This window comes from Lemur catta, chromosome 6, assembly GCF_020740605.2.
Source record: "Lemur catta isolate mLemCat1 chromosome 6, mLemCat1.pri, whole genome shotgun sequence".
In the NCBI taxonomy this organism is placed as follows: Eukaryota; Metazoa; Chordata; class Mammalia; order Primates; family Lemuridae; genus Lemur; species Lemur catta.
This window is the reverse complement of record NC_059133.1, coordinates 63,768,667-63,787,807: the sequence shown is the minus strand read 5'-3', so window position 1 is coordinate 63,787,807 and position 19,141 is coordinate 63,768,667. Positions and strand designations below refer to the sequence as shown.

At 36.1% G+C, this 19,141-nt stretch overlaps 1 protein-coding gene across 11 annotated transcripts in view; it reads left to right on the top strand.

Annotated features, from left to right (window-relative positions):
- Positions 1-18,859, top strand: part of PPHLN1 (periphilin 1) — a 177,683-nt gene extending 158,824 nt beyond the window's left edge. For 9 of the 11 annotated variants that reach the window (XM_045554001.1, XM_045554007.1, XM_045554006.1 and 6 more), the window contains one exon: positions 14,087-16,584. In XM_045554001.1, coding sequence (XP_045409957.1) covers positions 14,087-14,281 — 195 coding nt within the window. In that variant the 3' untranslated portion in view covers positions 14,282-16,584. Of the gene's footprint in view, positions 1-14,086; positions 16,585-16,614; positions 16,850-18,836 lie in introns of those variants that run through there. The other 2 variants (XM_045554002.1, XM_045553998.1) reach the window with 2 other exon arrangements.
- Positions 18,860-19,141: the final 282 nt, after the last annotated feature.

Genomic DNA, 19,141 nt, shown 5'->3' with positions numbered 1-19,141 from the left:
TAACACTGAACTCTCAGAAAGTGAGCCCACATTTTGTTGTTTATACCTTTTATTGTCATAGGACCCCGAAAATATGTATGAGGAGAGGAATGTTTTAATGCATTTTTCCAGGATGTGTTTATATGAAAAATTTCTGTCTATGTTGTATCTACATGAGCACATGGTAATCTTGTACTAAGTAAGGTTAAAGGGGAAACAACAGTCTACTGTTTGTTTTGGCTCCTGTAATAAGTTAGCCTTTGGACTCTTATATGAACCAATCAAATGTTCAGCTCTCCTAATCCAAAGAAAGATTTTATTTCTGGTTTACCCAGTTATTCTTACCTAAAATTTACTGTCATTTCAGTCTTAGTGATTTTACTAATCAGAAAAGTTAGCAATATTTTAAACCAATAGCTCAACTTTTTAAAAATCCATTTTAATACATATACTACATATTGAAAATATTTTTGGCAAGTTCATTAGATCTTTAGGAGGCCATTAGAATTTCATAGTTATAGCACTAACATTTTTTGCCCTCAGTTTCTAATAAATACAAATACTGAGTTGTACTTTATAATACTGGCTTACCCTAAATTATCTAAGTATGTCTCTGATTCTTGGAAAGAACTCCAGTATCTAATTACTTTTGCTATAAAGGTATAGACTAGAAAATATCTACAGACAGATCTTGAAAATATGTACTTCCATTTACAGTATCTATGGATTCCCCACTATACATAACACCTTCAGAGATAAAAGTAAAATAATGAGTTACTTAAATATTAATTAATTTTGACCTACTTTTAATCTACCTGATATTGTAGTTCCTATTTTTAAAATGAAGCTGTGCTATTTAGGTTAGTTATGAATAATTCCTTTCTTCTGGAAAGAAAAAAAACACATCTTGAAAGTATTCCGAGTGGTATTGTATGTTATCTAATTGAAAAGTCCCTCTCTGGTGTAAGTGTGGTTAAGTAGACTGATAATATTCTATTTCCTGTATTTGCATATGATGAACTGAAAGCAGATACATTATTATTTTTTAGTTTTTTTCCAGTAGGATTAACAATAGCTGTATTTTCAATGGAAGCTCCAAGGATTGGTAATTGTTTAGCTCTCACCATGGAAAATTATAGCCCATCTTTAGCTATGTTTATGTTGGATAAAGGCTTGTGGAGTGCCTTTGATGGGTTTGCAATTATATTGAAGAGAAAATAGATTTATGCCATCACCTCATTCCTGCCAGTGTTAAAGCCCTGCTGATAGGCAGATGGGCTGTAATGCAGGTGTAATCGCACAGGCCTGCCCTGCTCCCAGGTTGCCAGCCCAGCCCAGAAGGCCAGGTAACATCTATTCCTTGTAGCAGGCTGTCATGCTAGGTATCCAGAGAAAGTTTTAAAAAGTTAAAAAACCCTGTCAAACTATTCTTGGCAAGTAAAGTGAAAGTATTGAAAGCTTACAGGGGTCTCATGAATCATAGGGCAGAAATCAAGTTTAGAACCTGGAACTGTAAGACTACCAGGTAATTTCTCTTCCTTCTTAATTTCCCTCTAGCTTCCCATGGCTCCTTCCCCCACCTTCCTACCATCCCTCTTTCTGTATTCCTTGGCCATGTCAACACTGTAAACCCAGTTTCATAAGCTAGTAAGCTCTGGTTATTCACCTTTATTACCAAAACTCTTAAATTCTACTATGGTACATAGTTTTCGATTACATAAATATAGATTTCGATAAGTATAGCTCAGGGGCTTATCTTGGGAGGTGGCCAGGAATCGCTAAGCAGAAACTACCCATATATCGGAGCCATAGTTAATCCTGACCACCCTACACTGGTGCTTTCTGAGTCAGTAGCCTCTTAGCAACCCCCACGCCCATCACCTTCACAAAAAAGAGTTTATAGCATATATTTTGAAAAGTCTCCCAGAACTATTGCATTAGCAAGGACTTCATCTTGAGCTGAAAATTCACAATACCTCAGTACTACAACAAAAATGAAAGTGTTTTTAAACTATAGTACATATAAAATATTTAAACTATTTAATGCCACAGAAAAAGAAAAAAGTAGCATACCAGCACATGTGTGCTGAAACCATAATGTAATTTTTCATTGTGAGACTTGGAGAAATTTTATAGTAGGAAAAGTGACTTCCACTAAAATCAACTTTATGATACAGAATTTTCCCCTAGGTTTTTAAAATAACCTTTATTTTTAAAATTAGTATGTGCATTATAGGTAACTAAAAAACACAAGAAGCAAAGAACAAAGCACCCATAATCACAAGCATTTTACAATTTGATATGTCCTAGGTTCTGTGTATATATATATATGATAAAGAATTTTAATGATGAAAGAAGTGGAAGGGCAGAGTGAACATACCTGGTTCACTGAATCACCTGTCAAAAGAAGCTAAGGGAGAACCCGCCTCCCCTACAAGATATGTTGAAAATGCTCCATTTCTACCATAAAATGCTCTTTAACCAACCACAGCCAGCAGAAGTAGCTTATAGAACAATAGCGCTTTTCCCAGCATGGGGCAGAGGGCTGACCTGACCTGTTTATTTTTCATTAATTTATCTTAGTGGCATCCCTGAAGCTGTATGGAAAAATAAGCCAAGTTTCAAATTTTGCTAGGAGAGTGACTTAAAGTACAGTATTAGACACGAAGGACACACAAAATGATGTGAGTTATCTCATGATAGTTAGAAGTCATAAGCAGATGACCTGCCTTTCGGGCCCCTCCAAGACATTTTCTTTATACCACTCTTCAAAACCAAGCAGGTTAATTTCTCTTTGCCAAGGATTTAGTCTCGGTCATGGCTTTGTTTTTATTTTGGATTTCAATAATTCTCTTGGTTATAGCAGCATTATGATTCTAGGTGAATTAGAAACCTAGGCTGGGAATGTTAATTATATTTTTTTCAACTAACTACCATTAATCTCTCTGCTTTAACATTTTTATAAAATGAAGGCCATAACTCCATAGTGCTTGTGAGAATTTGTGGTATGCAAAATAATGTAAAGGTCCATATGAAAATATTAAGTTAGTGACTTAATAATTTGCCAATTATTTTTAAATGCTATTTAAACAAACAAAAAGACCTTTAGAATTGTGACCCACAACCATTTCTAGTCACAGAGACCTTTGCTAGGAGTCCTTCCCATTCTCCTAAAATTCTTCTTGTATAGTGTGAGGCCTCCCTGAGGCAAGGACTCAACTGATTGGGCCCAGTAACTGTTGAAACTTCTAGCTTCAATATAATTCTTGCAGATCTTCAGAAGGTTACAGCAACCTAATGTTGAATTGTCTCCAGCCTCCTTTGTGGTAGATGAATTGGGAAGGAAGAGGAGGAGGTAGGTCTTGAAATAGCTAAGCTGCTTCCTGCTTAATCACTCCTGCTGACAAATTTCTCCTGTTGGAGGGTAACTGGGGTAGAGGTTGCTACTCTTAGATTTCTCAAACCACTTTAAGATTTCTTTGTTTGGGAGAACAAGCTATTGCCAATTAGCTACTTTTTTTAGCCTTAGATCTAAAATGTGACCTTTATACAGTTATATTGCACTTTTCTGATTGATAATATTAAATCATTTCGAAGGCTGGACTACCTCATCTATTAAATTCTAAAAAGATTTATTTGAATGTTACCTTAATTAAAATAAATTTTATTTGGAAAACTCTAACTAAAGCTGTATGTTGGATTTTTCTTTTAGTTGTATACTCAATCGCTTCATTTAATTCTTACTCAAATGTAATAATTTCTTTTGTAAGAAATAGCTATATGTATAAATCAGTTAAGTGTGTACATAAGAATTTTACCTTTTTAATCTGATTTTTTTTTAACAGGAAAAGGAAAGACTTTCTAAGTGACAAATATCTTTTAAGGAGCTGAATTGCCATTTTAATCTATGATCTCTGTTTCATTGTGATGAATGTTTTAGGCATTGCTTGGGCAAATGTCCAAATTAAGTCTTCCTTCCCTGCTTTTATTAAAGAATGTTTATTATTCTTAGACATGAAAATATCAAAAGCCACGTGAAAAATTTAGTCACACTGCAAAATATTTGTTGTTACCCATTTTCTCATCAGTTAGAATTTTAAAACTTTTATCTTGTGGTTATTGTGAATATTTTTCTTTAAATTTAGCATTTTTATGCTTTTTGTACCTTAGAAGTTTTTTTCCTCAAGCCAATAACTAACATTGACCACAAAATTACTTATTAAATCAGATTTGAATGGTGGATATTGAGCAATGAATACATTGATTTTCTTTTCATCAGTAGTCTTAAGTGGTTTGTTTATTGTCTAATGAATAAGGGAAAAAAATGTCTGCAGTGTACCTGCTACATGTTAAGTCCAAGAATTTGGTCTTTGCCTTACCTATTCATATCTAGCTCCATTTTGATTCTAGCCTGTTAGTCATCTTTTTCAAAACTTCCCTGTATTCCAAGACTCATTACTCTTTAAACACACTATGCTGATTTGTTTCCAAGTTGTCTGGAATAGCCAATACTGCCTCACTGCTCCTCTTCCCTGACCGCCCCCCCCCTTGATAATTTATTTGGTATCATTATAATACTTTGTATTTCTCTTACAGCATTTACTGTATTCTACTATGTTTTATGGTTATTTTAAATCTATTCCTCTTTTACTCTTTGAGCAACAGGTGGCGTTATTACTGACCAAATCCAGTGCCTTGCACACAGTAGGGAAAAGAAAATGTTATTAAGAAAATCATAAGGGAGAGAAAATATATTTACTATTCATTAAGGGGAAGTGGATCATCATAAAGGTCTTCATCCCCATTGTCTTCACATTGAGTAGGCTGAGAAGGAAGAGGAGGGGTTGGTCTTGCTGTGTCAGGGATGCAGGGATGGAAGAAAATCTGCGTATAAGAGGACCCAAGCAGTTCAGGCCCATATTGTTCAAGGGTCAGCTGTATGGTGAGGTGACAGATACATTAATCCTCTTCACTATAGTAGCCATTTTAATATCTACATACAACCCATAACATCATGTTGTAATCCTCAAATATACACAATAAAAATTTTTTTTTTTTTTAAATGCCAAAAGGACAGGATTTAGAGAGCATCTGATTTGCTGAACACATAGAGGTGCTAGGAAGGCAGCACACCTAGAGAGGGCATAGAAGCTCTGCCCTCCTTTTGCCTTGCCTTGCCCTATGTATCTCTTCCGTTGTGCTGTTTCCGAGTTGTATCCTTCTATAATAAATGGGCGTTAGCAAGTAATGTGCTTTCTGTGAGCTGCTCTAGCAGATGGTCGAACCTGAGGGAAGAGGTCATGGGAACCCCCTAATTTATAGCCGCTTGGTCAGAAGTTCTGGAGGTCCCCGACCTATAATTGGCTTCTGGGGATGGGGGAGGTAGTCTTGGGACTGAGTCCTTTACCTGTGGGATCTGACTTTAACCCCAGTTGGTATCTGCTGGAGAATTGCTATGTAGGAATGTCAGAAGGTGAAGTATTGAGTATTGTGAGAGTATAGGAGAGGAAAAACAGTCGGTTTTTCCTTATACAGTTCCTCTGTTTATCCATTAATTCATCTTATTTTTTGATGCATGTCAAAATATGTTATAATGGCAGCACACTTCACTCCTGAAAACATCAACACGCGTGCCATTACCTAGAGTTTAATATTTTTTAAGCCTCTTTTTAAAGAAGTAAAATATTACAGATGTAGGTAAAACCCCTCTCAGGTCTCATCTGACCACTTCTCAGAGCTATCATTCTTATGTATGTTTTTGTATTACTAGTATATATGTGTGTATCCCTAAACTAACTAAACTACTGTTTTTAAAGTGTACATAAATGGATCATACTGTACATACTTCCTTTGCAGCAATTTCAATCAACATTAATTTGAGATTTCTTTAGGTTTTATATTTAAACTTTATCGGCCGGGCGCGGTGGCTCACGCCTGTAATCCTAGCACTCTGGGAGGCCGAGGCGGGTGGATTGCTTGAGCTCAGGAGTTCGAGACCAGCCTGAGCAAGAGCAAGTCCCCGTCTCTACTAAAAATAGAAAGAAATTTTGTGGGCAACTAAAAATCTATATAGAAAAAATTAGCCGGGCATGGTGGCGCATGCCTGTAGTCCCAGCTACTCGGGAGGCTGAGGCAGTAGGATCGCTTAAGCCCAGGAGTTTGAGGTTGCTGTGAGCTAGGCTGACGCCATGGCACTCACTCTAGCCCAGGCAACAAAGCGAGACCCTGTCTCAAAAAAATAAAAAAAATAAAAATAAAATAAATAAACTGTATGGAATCTGGTTTTGGCATTAGTAAATTATTCTGTAGACAATTCTGTATTTGGAATTATTTCATTCCTTTTTGTCTGTTTAGTGTGTCATGATTGAAAGAAATAATAAGCTGAAAAGGGCAAAAAAAATCCATAATTAATTATTAAATCTTTTGTTAATTCCTATAAATTTACAAACTGGTCTGGATTTATATATGAAAATGCTATAAACATTGATTGCTAAAGCTTTTTAGCATTTACCTACTTTATCATTACTTTTGAGTAACTTTTTTATGTGGTTGTAATAATTTTACCCACATATTGAATGCAGGTACTGTAGGTCTAATGTATGTGTTTATAATGCATTTCTTAGCAACTACCAGTGTGCTTTTTAGGAGCTGTGCTTTTAAGACCCAATAGGGCTGCAGCTTTGAGGAGGAAGACTCAAAGATATCTTTTGCTATTAATACAGCACAAACAGCAACATAGATTACAATAGTTTTGACACCTTCTGCATTATTATAGACCCAAATTAAAGGTTTTAAATTTGTCTCCAGTATTTAACATCAACGTGCTATCACTGTTTCCCCCAACCCCATCAACGCATTAGACATTATGAATGTTTCCTTATATATTAAGTTCCAATTGTAGTTTCTTTTTTTAACTTACATTTTTATTTGCCTTTCATCAAAATGTTGTAGAACATTTTACAGATACTAATTATATTTCACAATGCTTCTGCAAAAATGGTTAGCTCTTATATATATTATTTAATATACTAGGTCAACATTTATCACTACATCTTTACCTTCTTTTCATTCCTCTGTCCTCCGTGACAACACTGCTAAATAGAATTTTCTGCAATAATGAAAATGTATTATTTCTACACTACCTAATATGGTAGCCACCAGCATTTGAAATGGGGCTAGTGTGACTGAGGAACTGAATTTTTAATTTAATTCTATTTTATTAATTTAAATTTAGTCACATATGGTTAGTGGCTACCATATTGGATGTCACAGCTCTGTAATCCCCTTTATCCCAATAAACTGCCCTTGTGATTAACCGTTTACTTCCTGATTTCCAAAATCCAGTCAATATGATTTGGTTGTCAGTTTCTTTGGTCTGGTCTGGTCTGGTCTGGTCTGATCTTGTCTGGTGGTCTCGTCTCTTCTGTTTTTCTTTTTCTTTTTCTCTTTTTCTTCTTCCTTCCTCCCTCCCTTCCTTCCTCTCTGTCTGTTTTTCTGTCTTGCTCTGTTGCCTGGGCTAGAGTACAGAGGTGTCACCATAGCTCACTGCAACCTCAAACTCCTGGGCTCAAGCGATCCTCTTGTCTGAGCCTCCCAAGTAGCTGGGACTACAGGTGTGTGCCACCAACCTGGCTAATTTTTTATTTTTTTTTCAGACGAGGTCTTGCTCTTGCTCAGGCTGGTCTCAAACTCCTGGCCTCAAGCAATCCTCCTGCCTCAGCCTCCCAAAGTGCTAGGAATACAGGTGTGAGCCACCACGCCCAGCCCCCTTTGGTCTTTCTCTAGCATTTGATTGACTGTCTTCCTTATTTTGCAAACTCTTTCTTTGGCACCTGTGTCTTCACTGTCTCCTGGTTCTTCGTCTTCCTTATTTTGTTTTCTGTGGCTGATATTGATGGTTTTAGATGTCTGCTTTTGGCTCTCTCTGGCTCTTGTATTACATAGTCTCTCAAAGCTGACTTACCTATTCATTCAACATTTACTGACTATCTAGCTTGTGGCACTAGAAAGAACTTACTGCCTTCTTCAGGAAACTTCTATGGCTTCAACTGGCATTAGTGCTAAAGGTTATAAACTCAGTCCCTCCCTCGCTTCCTCCCCTGTTGCTTTCTCCAGAAGTCCAGACTCATACTCATCTTCCTATTAATGGTTGGTTCTAGCTGTGTCATGGGTGCCTCAAATGACAATTATTGAGTATTGAAATCTCTACTCCCCAAACTTTTCCCTTCTAAATAAATAAAAGAAAAAACTTTCCACTTGTCACTCCTCACAGTATCACTTATCTACTGCTTCTTAATTACAGTAGTTTCCCCCTTATCCATGGGAGATATGTTCCATGACCCCGAGTGGGTGCCTGAAATCTTGGGTAGTACTGAACCGTATATATAGTATGTTTTACCAATCTGCTAACCAAGAAGGCTACTAAGTGACTAATGGGTAGCTTATTCAGTGTGGATACATTGGACAAGGGGATGATTCACATCCCGGGTAGGACAGAGCATGATGGTGCAAGATTTCATTGTGGTTCTCAGATGGCATGAAATATAAAACTTATTGTTTTTCTGGAACTTTCCATTTAATATTTTTGGACTGTGGTTGACTACGGGTAACTGGAACCATGGAAAGTGAAACCTCAGATAAGGGGGGAACTGTTGTACATGTAAAGCCTGCAATCTCGTCTTTCTTTAACACATCCTGTCACATTTATTGTTCCAGCTCTCAGGAGCCCTAAGCATTGATTCTTAACCATTTTCTCTTCCTGATACACCCAAAGGATCTGGTTTCTCCTTGTAGCTCTTGCCCTATTTGCTAAATGCTTATTTATAGGTTGATAGCTCCTTGAAAGAAACCTCTTCGTGATCTCCTTTCAGGATGAACACAACCCTAAGCTCTAGTATGCTAAACCAATAGAATTTCCCCCAAACACCATTTCCTTCTCCTCGTCCCTGTTTTCCTTGAGAGGACTTATTAGTTCTAATACCATTTTTTAATACTCCCTTCTCTAGACAGAACAGTTGTTTCTCCTCTTACCACTATCATTACTATATCTGATGTAGATTAAATGCTTCCTGTATGGCAGGTACTTTCTGAGTACTCTGTATTATTTAATCCTTGTAACAGCATAGTTAGGTGTAGGTACTGAAACTGAGGCACAGAGGTTAAGAAATTTTTTTCCTTTTCATTTGTTTATGTGATTCTTTTTAAAAACAATTTTAACAGATTTTATTTTTTAGAGCTGTTTTAAGTTTACAGAAAAATTGCAAGAAAATGCAGAGAATTCTTATGTATCCCCTCTCCCCACACAGTTTCCCCTATCATTAACATTAATTAATTTTCAAAACTACCTGGAATAAATCCCACTTGATCATGGTATATAATTATTTTTATATATTTTCGGATTTCATATATTTACTATTTTGTTGAGGATTTTTGAATCTATGTTCATGAGAGATATAGGTCTGTAATTTTCCTTTTTTATAATGTCTTTGGTTTTGATATTAGGGTAATGCTGGCCTAATAGAATGAGTTAGGAAGCCTCTGCTTATGTTTTCTGGATAAGATTGTAGAGAGTTGGTATCATTTCTTCCTTAAATGTTTGGTAGAATTCACCAGTGAAACCATCTGGGCCTGGTGCTTCCTGTTATGTTTTGAATTGTTGATTCAATTTCTTGAATAGATATCAGTCTGTTCAGATTATCTATTTCTTTTATGAGTTTTGGAAGATTGTGTCTTTCAAGGAAATGGGTTGTTTCATCTATGTTATCAAATTAGTGGGCATAGAGTTGTTTATAATGTTCCTTTATTATGAGAGTAGTAACAACTTGTGTCTTCTTTCGTTTTTGCTTGGTTAGCCTGGCTAGAGATTTATCAATTTTAATTGATCTTTTCAAAGAACGACCTTTTGGTTCTATTTATTCTACTCTGTTAATTTCCTGTTTTCAATTTTTTTTTTTTTGCTCTAATTTTTTTTTCTTCTTCTTGGATTTCATTTGTTCTTTTTTCTCCTAATTTCCTAGCTTAGATTATTAGTTTTACATCTTCTTTTCTAATATATGCACTTAAGGCTATGCATTTTTCTCTAAGCATTTCTTTTGCTGCACTCCACACATTTTGATGGTTTAATTTTCATTTAGTTCAAAATGTTTTTCAATTTCTCTTGAGATTTCTTCTTGACCCATGCGTTATTTAGAGAAGTGTGTTGTTTAACCTCCAAATGGTATGGGGTTTTCTAGCTAGCTTTCTAGTGTTGATTTCTAATTTAATTCTATTGTGGTTGGAGAGCATACTTTGTATGATATCTATTTAATTTTAAATTTAAGGTGTGTTTTATGGCCCAGACTGTGGTCTAACTTGGTTAATATTCCATGTGAGCTTGAGAAGAATATATAAAGTCCAAAATAGGTTTTACTGGGACCCTAATCAAGGTATCTGCAGGGCTGCTCTTCCTCCAGAGGCTCTAGGGAGAATCGGTTCCCTTGCATTTTCTAGTTTCTAGAGGCCACCTGTTTCCTTGGCTTGTAATTCCTTCCTCCATCTTTAAAGTTCATCATTCAACCTCTATTTCTGTGGCCATATTGCCTCTGTTTTTGACCCCCCTGCATTTGCCTTTTAAGGACTCTTGTGATTACATTGAGCCCACCTAGATAATATAGAATAAGCTCCGTATCTCAATGTCCCTTATACCGTGTATAGTAACATATTTTTGGGTTCTGGGTATTCAGAAGTGAACATCTTGGGGGCAGGTTTAGGGGGCATTATTAGGCCTTCCACATTAGCAGAATCAGGATTTGATTTGAACTCAATAAGCTTGCTCTTGGAACTACTCTTCTTTCTGCCTTCCCTACCGCTTACACAGCTAAATGTCTCCTTTGTGCTTTGTTTTTATTGTTTGTTTTTACCTTTCATAGTAAGATGTAACTCTTCTGAAATGGGACATGTAGCATTTGAACCATATGAATTCAGATAAATGAGATTATATGAAATGAGGCATCAGGAATAGAGGAAATAATGTTCTCATTTGATTCCCCAGCCCTTTAAGGCTTTGTGTATCTGACTTTTCCAGGTAACTAGTTACCTCCTAATATTAACATAAATTATAATTTAAATGTTAATATTAAGGTAAATATTATATATGCAAATATATTTTAACTTAAGTGGCCACTAAAGCCTAGTAGGTACTGTTTTTAGATGCCACTCTAGTCTCCATCATTCCTCTAAACTGGCCTTCTAGAATTGTAATGTATATATTAAATAAAGATGGTTTATCCAAAATGAAAATTCTTCTAACAGCTCATGTTGCCTTAGTTTCGGTTTCTTTTTTTGTGGGAACAGAAGATTTTATATGTCAGAGGAGTTTTATGTCATTTTTTAGCAATTTTTAGGTACAACAAATTTGCCATTGAGCATTCTTCTAGTCATCTGAAAGCATAAGCAGTAGTCAAAAGCTTTGGTAGTTTGTTTTATCATATTCCTTTATTCCTAGAAGCATTTTGTGAAAATTTAACTATTAACACAGGCTACTATAGTAAAGGAATATGTGAAACCACATTTGGATAATGTTTTCATTATGCTGGCAAATTTAACTACATTTTCTAAGCAGTTTATGTGAACTCCACCCATGCTGTAACCAGTTTCTCATTTTGATGAGGTCCAAGCTCGACAAAAACAGTAACAAAAAAGTCTTCCTGTGTGGCCTGTAGATATCAAATCTGAAGATTATTAATGAATTTCCAGCTAGGGACCGTAAGCAAACAAACTCTCCTACAGATAACTACACCCTTCCTGTTTTGCGATTGAGTTTACTGTGGAACAGATTTCGGAAATAGGTTTCTGACAGTTGTGAATTGTATTTATAAAATGTTGGAGGGTGAGGTCTTCCTTTAACAAAAAAGTAATTATTTCCTGTCTAATGCCCAACCAGTACATTTTAAGCAATCTTTTTAGTAAATTTACACTCTGGTGTAGGGAATTATGTTGCTTTTAGCAGTTCTGGTTGTTCTTGCTAACTAAGATGCAAACACCTAATTTCCAACAAAAAATTCAAAAAAGACTTAAAATTTAAAAACAAAACTTTAAATGTTCACAATGTCTTGTCTCCAGAGTGACAGTAGTTTACAGTTTAAATAAATGCATGAACATCTTAATATGGTTTTATTTTTCATATGCAAATTTGTAGCATATTTATGTTCTGTAAATATGCTAAATGAAGACTTACAGTTTAGGTAGAAGGCAGATTTACATTAAAGAATTTGCAGGTTAATTCACAATGTAACATTATCCTCATCTAGTACATCTGTTATAAAGAAGCGTATAAAATTTAGGCCACCCAAAAAGCTGTCTGCTGAGGCGTGTGGTTGGTGTTAGAATGCTGTTATTATGTGGGCTGACTGGTTTGGTAAGGAATTCACCTCCACTAGGACCGTGAAACATCATGCTTCTGACTCTCCTCCAGGGGGACTGCATTGGCTTGTCTTAGGTACTATGTATTTGTTAGACCAGTCATAGTATGTTTTATTGTCACATGTAATATTATCTCAGTAGTATACTGTTTTCTAAGTTCATTTATCAGAATACCAGTATCAGTTCTCAGTCATGTAAACCTTAGGATAAACTAGAAAAAATGGTTTGTTTAAATTGGTAAATGAAACTTAATGGTTATTATGAGTAAATTTCATTACTCTTTAGAGAAATGTGTATGTGTATCTGAGATGGAGAAGGCAGATAAGGAAATTTATTGATTGATTGATTGACAGGATCTCACTCTGTTGCCTAGGCCTAAGTGCAGTGGCACAATCATAGCTCACTGCAGCCTTGAACTCCTGGGCAAAGGGCCATCCTCCTGCCTCAGCCTACCCAGTAGCAGGAATTACAGGCAGGAGCCATCGTGCCCTGTTGATAAAGGTTTTATATATTTTAATTAATGTGTCATTCGAAGAATTTATCCTTTAAATTTCTTTGAAACTTGTGGATTTTTTTGAGAGCAAGGAAATGAATTTAGTATAATTTAGCAACTTAAAGCTGAGAGTTAAAAATTAAAAATATTCTTTAAATAGCTATTTTTAAGCAATCAAAACAAATATTGCAGACATTGAGAAAAAATATAGCAGCAGCCACTACAACTAGCAGTGACCATTTGAGAAATAAAAACTTGTCATAAGTCAAGCAATGTCTCGTATCACTTATTTCTAAAGTTTTTCCAAAATGAATGAAACCCTTTTGGAGAATAAACAATGTTGATTGTTATTGTTAAGTTAGGAAAGTAAAAATTAACCTAAAAGTTTTAAAAACCGGATAATTTGTATTTCATTTAATTTTCATGGAGAATTCAACTGTAACTTTTATTTAAATACATGAATTACTGAGTAGGAAAAATAGCATAGAAATCTAAAATGCATGGGACTGTACATTAAGGAAATGACAATGTGGAAGAAACTTAGCAATTTTTAGACAGGAAATATTTAATTGCCACTGATAAACATATATACACATTGACATAAAATAATAGAATCTACACATTGAAGTAGAAAAATATATACATATATACACATGCATATTGTCTTGACCATAACTCTACCTGGATGACTTCAGCTATGTTAAACATTTATAACTTGAAAAGGTTTTTTTAAGTAGATACTTTCAGCATTCTTGTAGTTCTTGGTTGTATAATAAACGGAATGTTGAATTTGTCATCTGCATGATTCAAACAAAGAATCTAAAGTTTCGGGGCTTACAAACTTTTTTTTTCCAAACATATAAATGAACAAAGTCATTGATATATGCCTTACCTAAGCCTTTGTTCTTAGATATTCTCATCTCTATCTAGTCTGATGTCCTTTGAGTAGACTGCCTTATGCTGACAAATGCAATGCCAGACTTCTGTATTTGGTCATATGGTATATTAATGTTTTTATTCTCAAGTTGTCAGCAAATCTCAAAGATAAAGGTTTAACTGGCGTCTGGCAGTAGTGACAATGCAAGGGCAAGAGAAGGTGAACAGTATCATTGTGTCTTCCCTTTAGACTCATGCATTGTAGTTTTGTTAACTCACCTAAGTATTTAGTTAATTATTTTCACTCTCAGCTAACCAGAGTATGTTTCACCTTTCTAGGTTTACCGACAAGACTGTGAAACTTTCGGGATGGTGGTGAAAATGCTGATTGAAAAAGATCCTTCATTAGAAAAGTCTATACAGTTTGCATTGAGGCAGAATTTACATGAAATAGGTGAGCGGTGTGTTGAGGAACTCAAGCATTTTATTGCAGAGTATGATACTTCTACTCAAGACTTTGGAGAGCCTTTTTAGATTTCTTGCTCAGGCAAAAAAAAAAGTTTCTAGATTTTTTTCCCTCCCGGATTGCGTAAATCCTTAATATATGGAATTTTTGTGATGAAGAGAAATAGTTTATGATAGTTGACCGCACTTCCAATATCAAATAAACATTTAAAATAGTCTGTTTAAAATATTTTAATTAGATTTTTTTCTACATGTAAAGCCTCCTAATTCACATGCATCTTTGCCCCCTGCTTCGCCCCCTAAAATGATGGGTCAATTAATTTTTCAAGCTTTGAAAAAGCAGTCCTGAAGAACAGCTTTCTGTGCCTACTCATGTTCTGTAGTCTTCCAAGTATATAATCATTTGTTTGGTCACAGGAGTGTAATTTACAGGCTAGAGATCATTCCACTTAAACATTAATAGTCGTTTTGCATTTCATAGTGAATGGTACCATGTGAAAATGTTAGGATTCTGAGTTGTGATTTTATTAACTTGTTGCTTGCTTTTCTTAGGCTTTGTGACTTTTAATATGTTAAAGTGTACTGTCATAATAAACTGAATACTTTGGTATCATAGAGAATATTTGCTTTGAGAATAAGTTTCATTCAGTGATAACATAGAGCGCTTAAATCTCTGAAAGACACCTCAGAATAAAATCCTTTTTCCTAAGTAAATGAACTAAATGTCATCTATTAATCCTGAAGCTTCTGACTCTTTCACTGATCATTTTTAAGACTAATAAAAGGGGCAATTTGAGATGACAGATTAGGGATATATTAAAGTTGAGATTTCTCAAAAACTTCTGATCAAAAGAGGAAAAATTTAGAATGTTTTATTTTTTCATAGGCCTAGTAGTGGAGTGCAGTTTTTTTTTATAGACCTGTATTCCCCACCTCAAGAAAGAAGGTGATTGATAACATGTCCATGATTACACTATTTACAGATTATTCCCTTGTTAATCTCTGTAGTCCAGTGAGTTCCTTGTTCTCTTGCCTTTTAGAGGTCCTTAGCCTTTCAAAAGTGTTCTTGAAAGAAACAAAGCAAATAGGTGTTGATAGTAAGCTGCCCCTTACCAAGCAGCCTATGTGAACAGTCCTCCATGAGTGAGCCATCCAAATCACGGGTTAGTTAAGAATCCAAGTGGGACGATTAGGATGTTCCACTCATTTCCTGATCACTTCCATCAGCCCTGTGGCATTGAGCCAAAATACACAATTTTGCGGTATTAGTTAGTGAGGAAACCTTAAAAATCATGTTTGTTATTACTACCCAATTTCATCATCCTCCCATCCTCTTTTGGTTTCTACTCTCTTCTTACTCAAATTCTGGCATTATTTTTAGTGGCCTCTACTGATAATATCTAAAGAGCTACCCCAAAGCACATAAAAATTATATTAAAATTGGAAACAGCAGTATGAATAATTTTAACAGATCCTTTATTGGGCGCCTCAAAGTACATATTATACTGTTCCACAGATTTAAAAACTAATTGAGGGCAACAATTATTTTTTTTAATTTCCTAGATGAGATCACCTTGAAGTTTTATTTTTGTCATTTAGATGTTAACGTATCTAACTTTAAGCCAAACTAAATCCCACATATCAACTCCGGTATTTTTCCTTAATAGCAGTGATTTTATTTGTTACCCACTTTAGATGGACTAAGAAAGGTACTGATCTTGTTTTTCCTCTTTTGCCACCAATGTTTCTTTCTCTCTCTTTTTTTTGGGTTCTTTTTTCTTTTTATTTTATATTTGTTTTTTATCACTAATACTGTTTTGAGATTACCACCAATGTTTTTCTTTTCCTTAAATACTCAAGCCCCAGGATTCATTTTCTTTAGTCAAGACGTCATAAATTTAAAAATAAAACTTAAGAAACTACCAAAGGCAAAGGAGTTGTTCACTTTGTTGAAATTCATTAAGTTAGAGAAGTCTTACTAACAGATGCATTTAAATGTAGGTTCAACGATAATTTCTTCTTCTCCCCTTCCCCCAAATTACAGCTTTAAAGCTGTTTATAGCTTGCCATCAGCATTATTCTGGTAGGCTTGTCAGTGTTAAAACTGTTTGCTTAGGGATTTTTTTTAAGCCCTTTAAAGTTTAATTTTAAGATAGATGAATTCAGATGTGTACCAGAGTGTGTATTTTACAAAATGTTCTTGATTAAAGAGATTTGTTTGTAAATTATCCATTGTTTTTTAAGTATGCCCAATTGATGTGATAAAATTTTCATTGTCTTACCATAAAGCTTTGATGATCAACAAGGAGAATGCAGATATTATAAAACTTTTTGTGAATTTTAAAGTGCAAAATAAAGTAACCACATCTAAATAATTAGATTCTTTTCTCTTATTTTAACAGGCTTAACGTGTTTTGCTAAAATGTAGGCTTTATTACTATCTACTACAAGATTGATTACTCCTTAGTATTCAGTTCACCTATTCAGCAGCAGGATAGAGGAAGTTTGAGAATTGAGAAACTACGGTAGTCCCCCTCATCTGTGGCTTTGCTTTCCGTGGTTTCAGTTACCTGCAGTCAACTGTGGTCTGAAAATATTAAATGGAAAATTCCAGAAATAAACAATTCATAAGTTTGAAATTGCGCACTGTTCTGAGTAGTGATGAAATCTTGCGCCGTCCTGCTTCATCCCTTGTGGGATGTGAATCATGTCTTTGTCCAGCAGACCCATACTGCACACGCTGCCCCTGTTATCTCCGTCTGCCACTGACTTCCGTCAACACGGTCATGGCCTGATGACTCCAGGATCACCCACAGCAGATGATCCTCCTTCTGATGTATCATCAGAAAGTCAGTAGTAGCCTAACACTGTGTCACAGTGTTTACGTCATTCCCCTCACTTCATCTTATCACATAGGCCTTTTATCATCTCACTTCATCACAAGAAGAGGGTGAGTACAGTACAATTAGATATTTTGAGAGAGACCACATTCCCGTAACTTTTATTACAGTATATTATAATTGTTCTATTATTAGTTGTTAATCTCTTACTGTGTCTAATTTATAACTTAAACTTTACCATGGGTATGTATGTATAGGAAAAACATAGTATATAGGGTTCAGTACTGTCCAGTTTCAGGCATCCACTGGGGGGTGGGGGATCTTGGAACATGTCCCCTGGGGATAAGAGGGAGCTACTGTCTTAACTTTGTGACTTAGAGAGTCTTGATGCCTGAAAACCAGTTAAATAAGAAAAGATGGCGCCTGACACACAGTAATACTCAATACTGGTGTAATTATGAATCTGAATTTTAAGGAATTGTAGGATTAAAATCCTACATCTTTGTAGTAACTCCTAGAGGGCAGGAACCTTATTGTCTTTGTAACCCCAGTTCTTAGCATAGTTTGGAACGTGGTAGGTACCCATATTTGTCAATTTAAAGTTGTCTTCATAAGGAAGTTACATTTGACCCCTGGGTCTTAGAGAAATAGGATTTATTCAGGCAGAGAAGGGGAAGTATTAGACATCCAGGAGGAAATGGAGGGAAAGGCATAGGCCTGTGTACTTACCGAAACTGGTCGGGGAGGGTGATAGGGGATGAAGGCGGGAAAAATTAAGAGCAGAGTGTGAAGGATGTTGAATGCTTTAGTGTTACCTTTTCCCCCTACTTAAGAAGGAAATTTGGAAACATTACTTATGTAGTATTCTTGCCAAAAATGTAGATTTCTCAGAGCTCTCAGCCACTTCTTAGCCCTGAGCCAGTTCACAGATCTAGAACCTCTTGAAGGAAGAGGATGACATATCATCAGAAAGTTAGCAGTAGCCTAGTCTTTAAGGAAGGATTGTGCTATACTGCCAAAATATATATTGGTTTTAACTTCACTCCAGAGTTTCCTGTAATGATCCTGAGCTCCAAGGAAGGCTCTGACAGTTCTTTGGTGACAGCTTTGGACATGGTAATCTGGTCTTCTTTGAAGTAGTCATGCTGGATGGCATTGAGTGTTATGGGCTGCCAGCCGCCTGGGTGGCTTTATAGCTGTTACACTGCTAAGACTGGCACCTGGAGCTCCTGAGAGTAATGGCCACATTCTCCTTGCCAGACCAAGACTTGTGGTAACGTTATACATGGTGCATTTATCATCTCCTTCTTGCCACTTCTCTTGAGAGCACAGATGTTATCAGATTCAGTGGGTGGGGGGAAAGCAGGGGTTGGGGGGGATCAGTAACTAAGGTAGTTACCAAAATCTATTCTCCTCTTTTCCCAGGGTAATAGAGTTGCTATTAACTCACAGAGTTGCCTAAGTAAGACTACATTTGCTATGTTTTCCTCGTTACATGTGACCAAATGACCAAGTTCTGTCCTATGGAATTTGAGTGGAAACACTGCTCTTTCCAGGCTAGGATCCTGAGAAAAGTTGATGTGCCTCCTCTGTGCCTTTTTTTTTTTTTTCCTTTTTTTTAAAGATGAGGTCTTGCTCTGTTGCCCAAGCTAGAGTGCAGTGGTGGGATCATAGTTTAGTGCAACCTCAAACTCCTGGGCTCAAGTGATCCTCCTGCCTCAACCTTCTGAGTAGCTGGCACTATAGATGTGCAGTGGCTGATTTTTCTTTTTTTTTTTTTGTAGAGACAGGGTCTTGATACATTGCCCAAGCTGGTCTTGAACTCCTGGGCTCAAGAGATCCTCCTGCCTCAGCCACAAAGTGCTGGGATTACAGGTGTGAGCACTGTACCTGGCCTGCCTTGGAGCTGGTTTAGAAGACAAGATTGAGGTTCATAAGGAGTAGCTGTTGGGGTGAGCAGCATGTAGGCTTACAGCTCCCACAGCCTCAGCACAGCCCCAGGACTCAGAATCTCTGTGGCTTCTGCACCAGGACTTGTGATGGAATTTGAGAACACCACGTAAGTGGAGTGAACCTGGTAATTCAACTC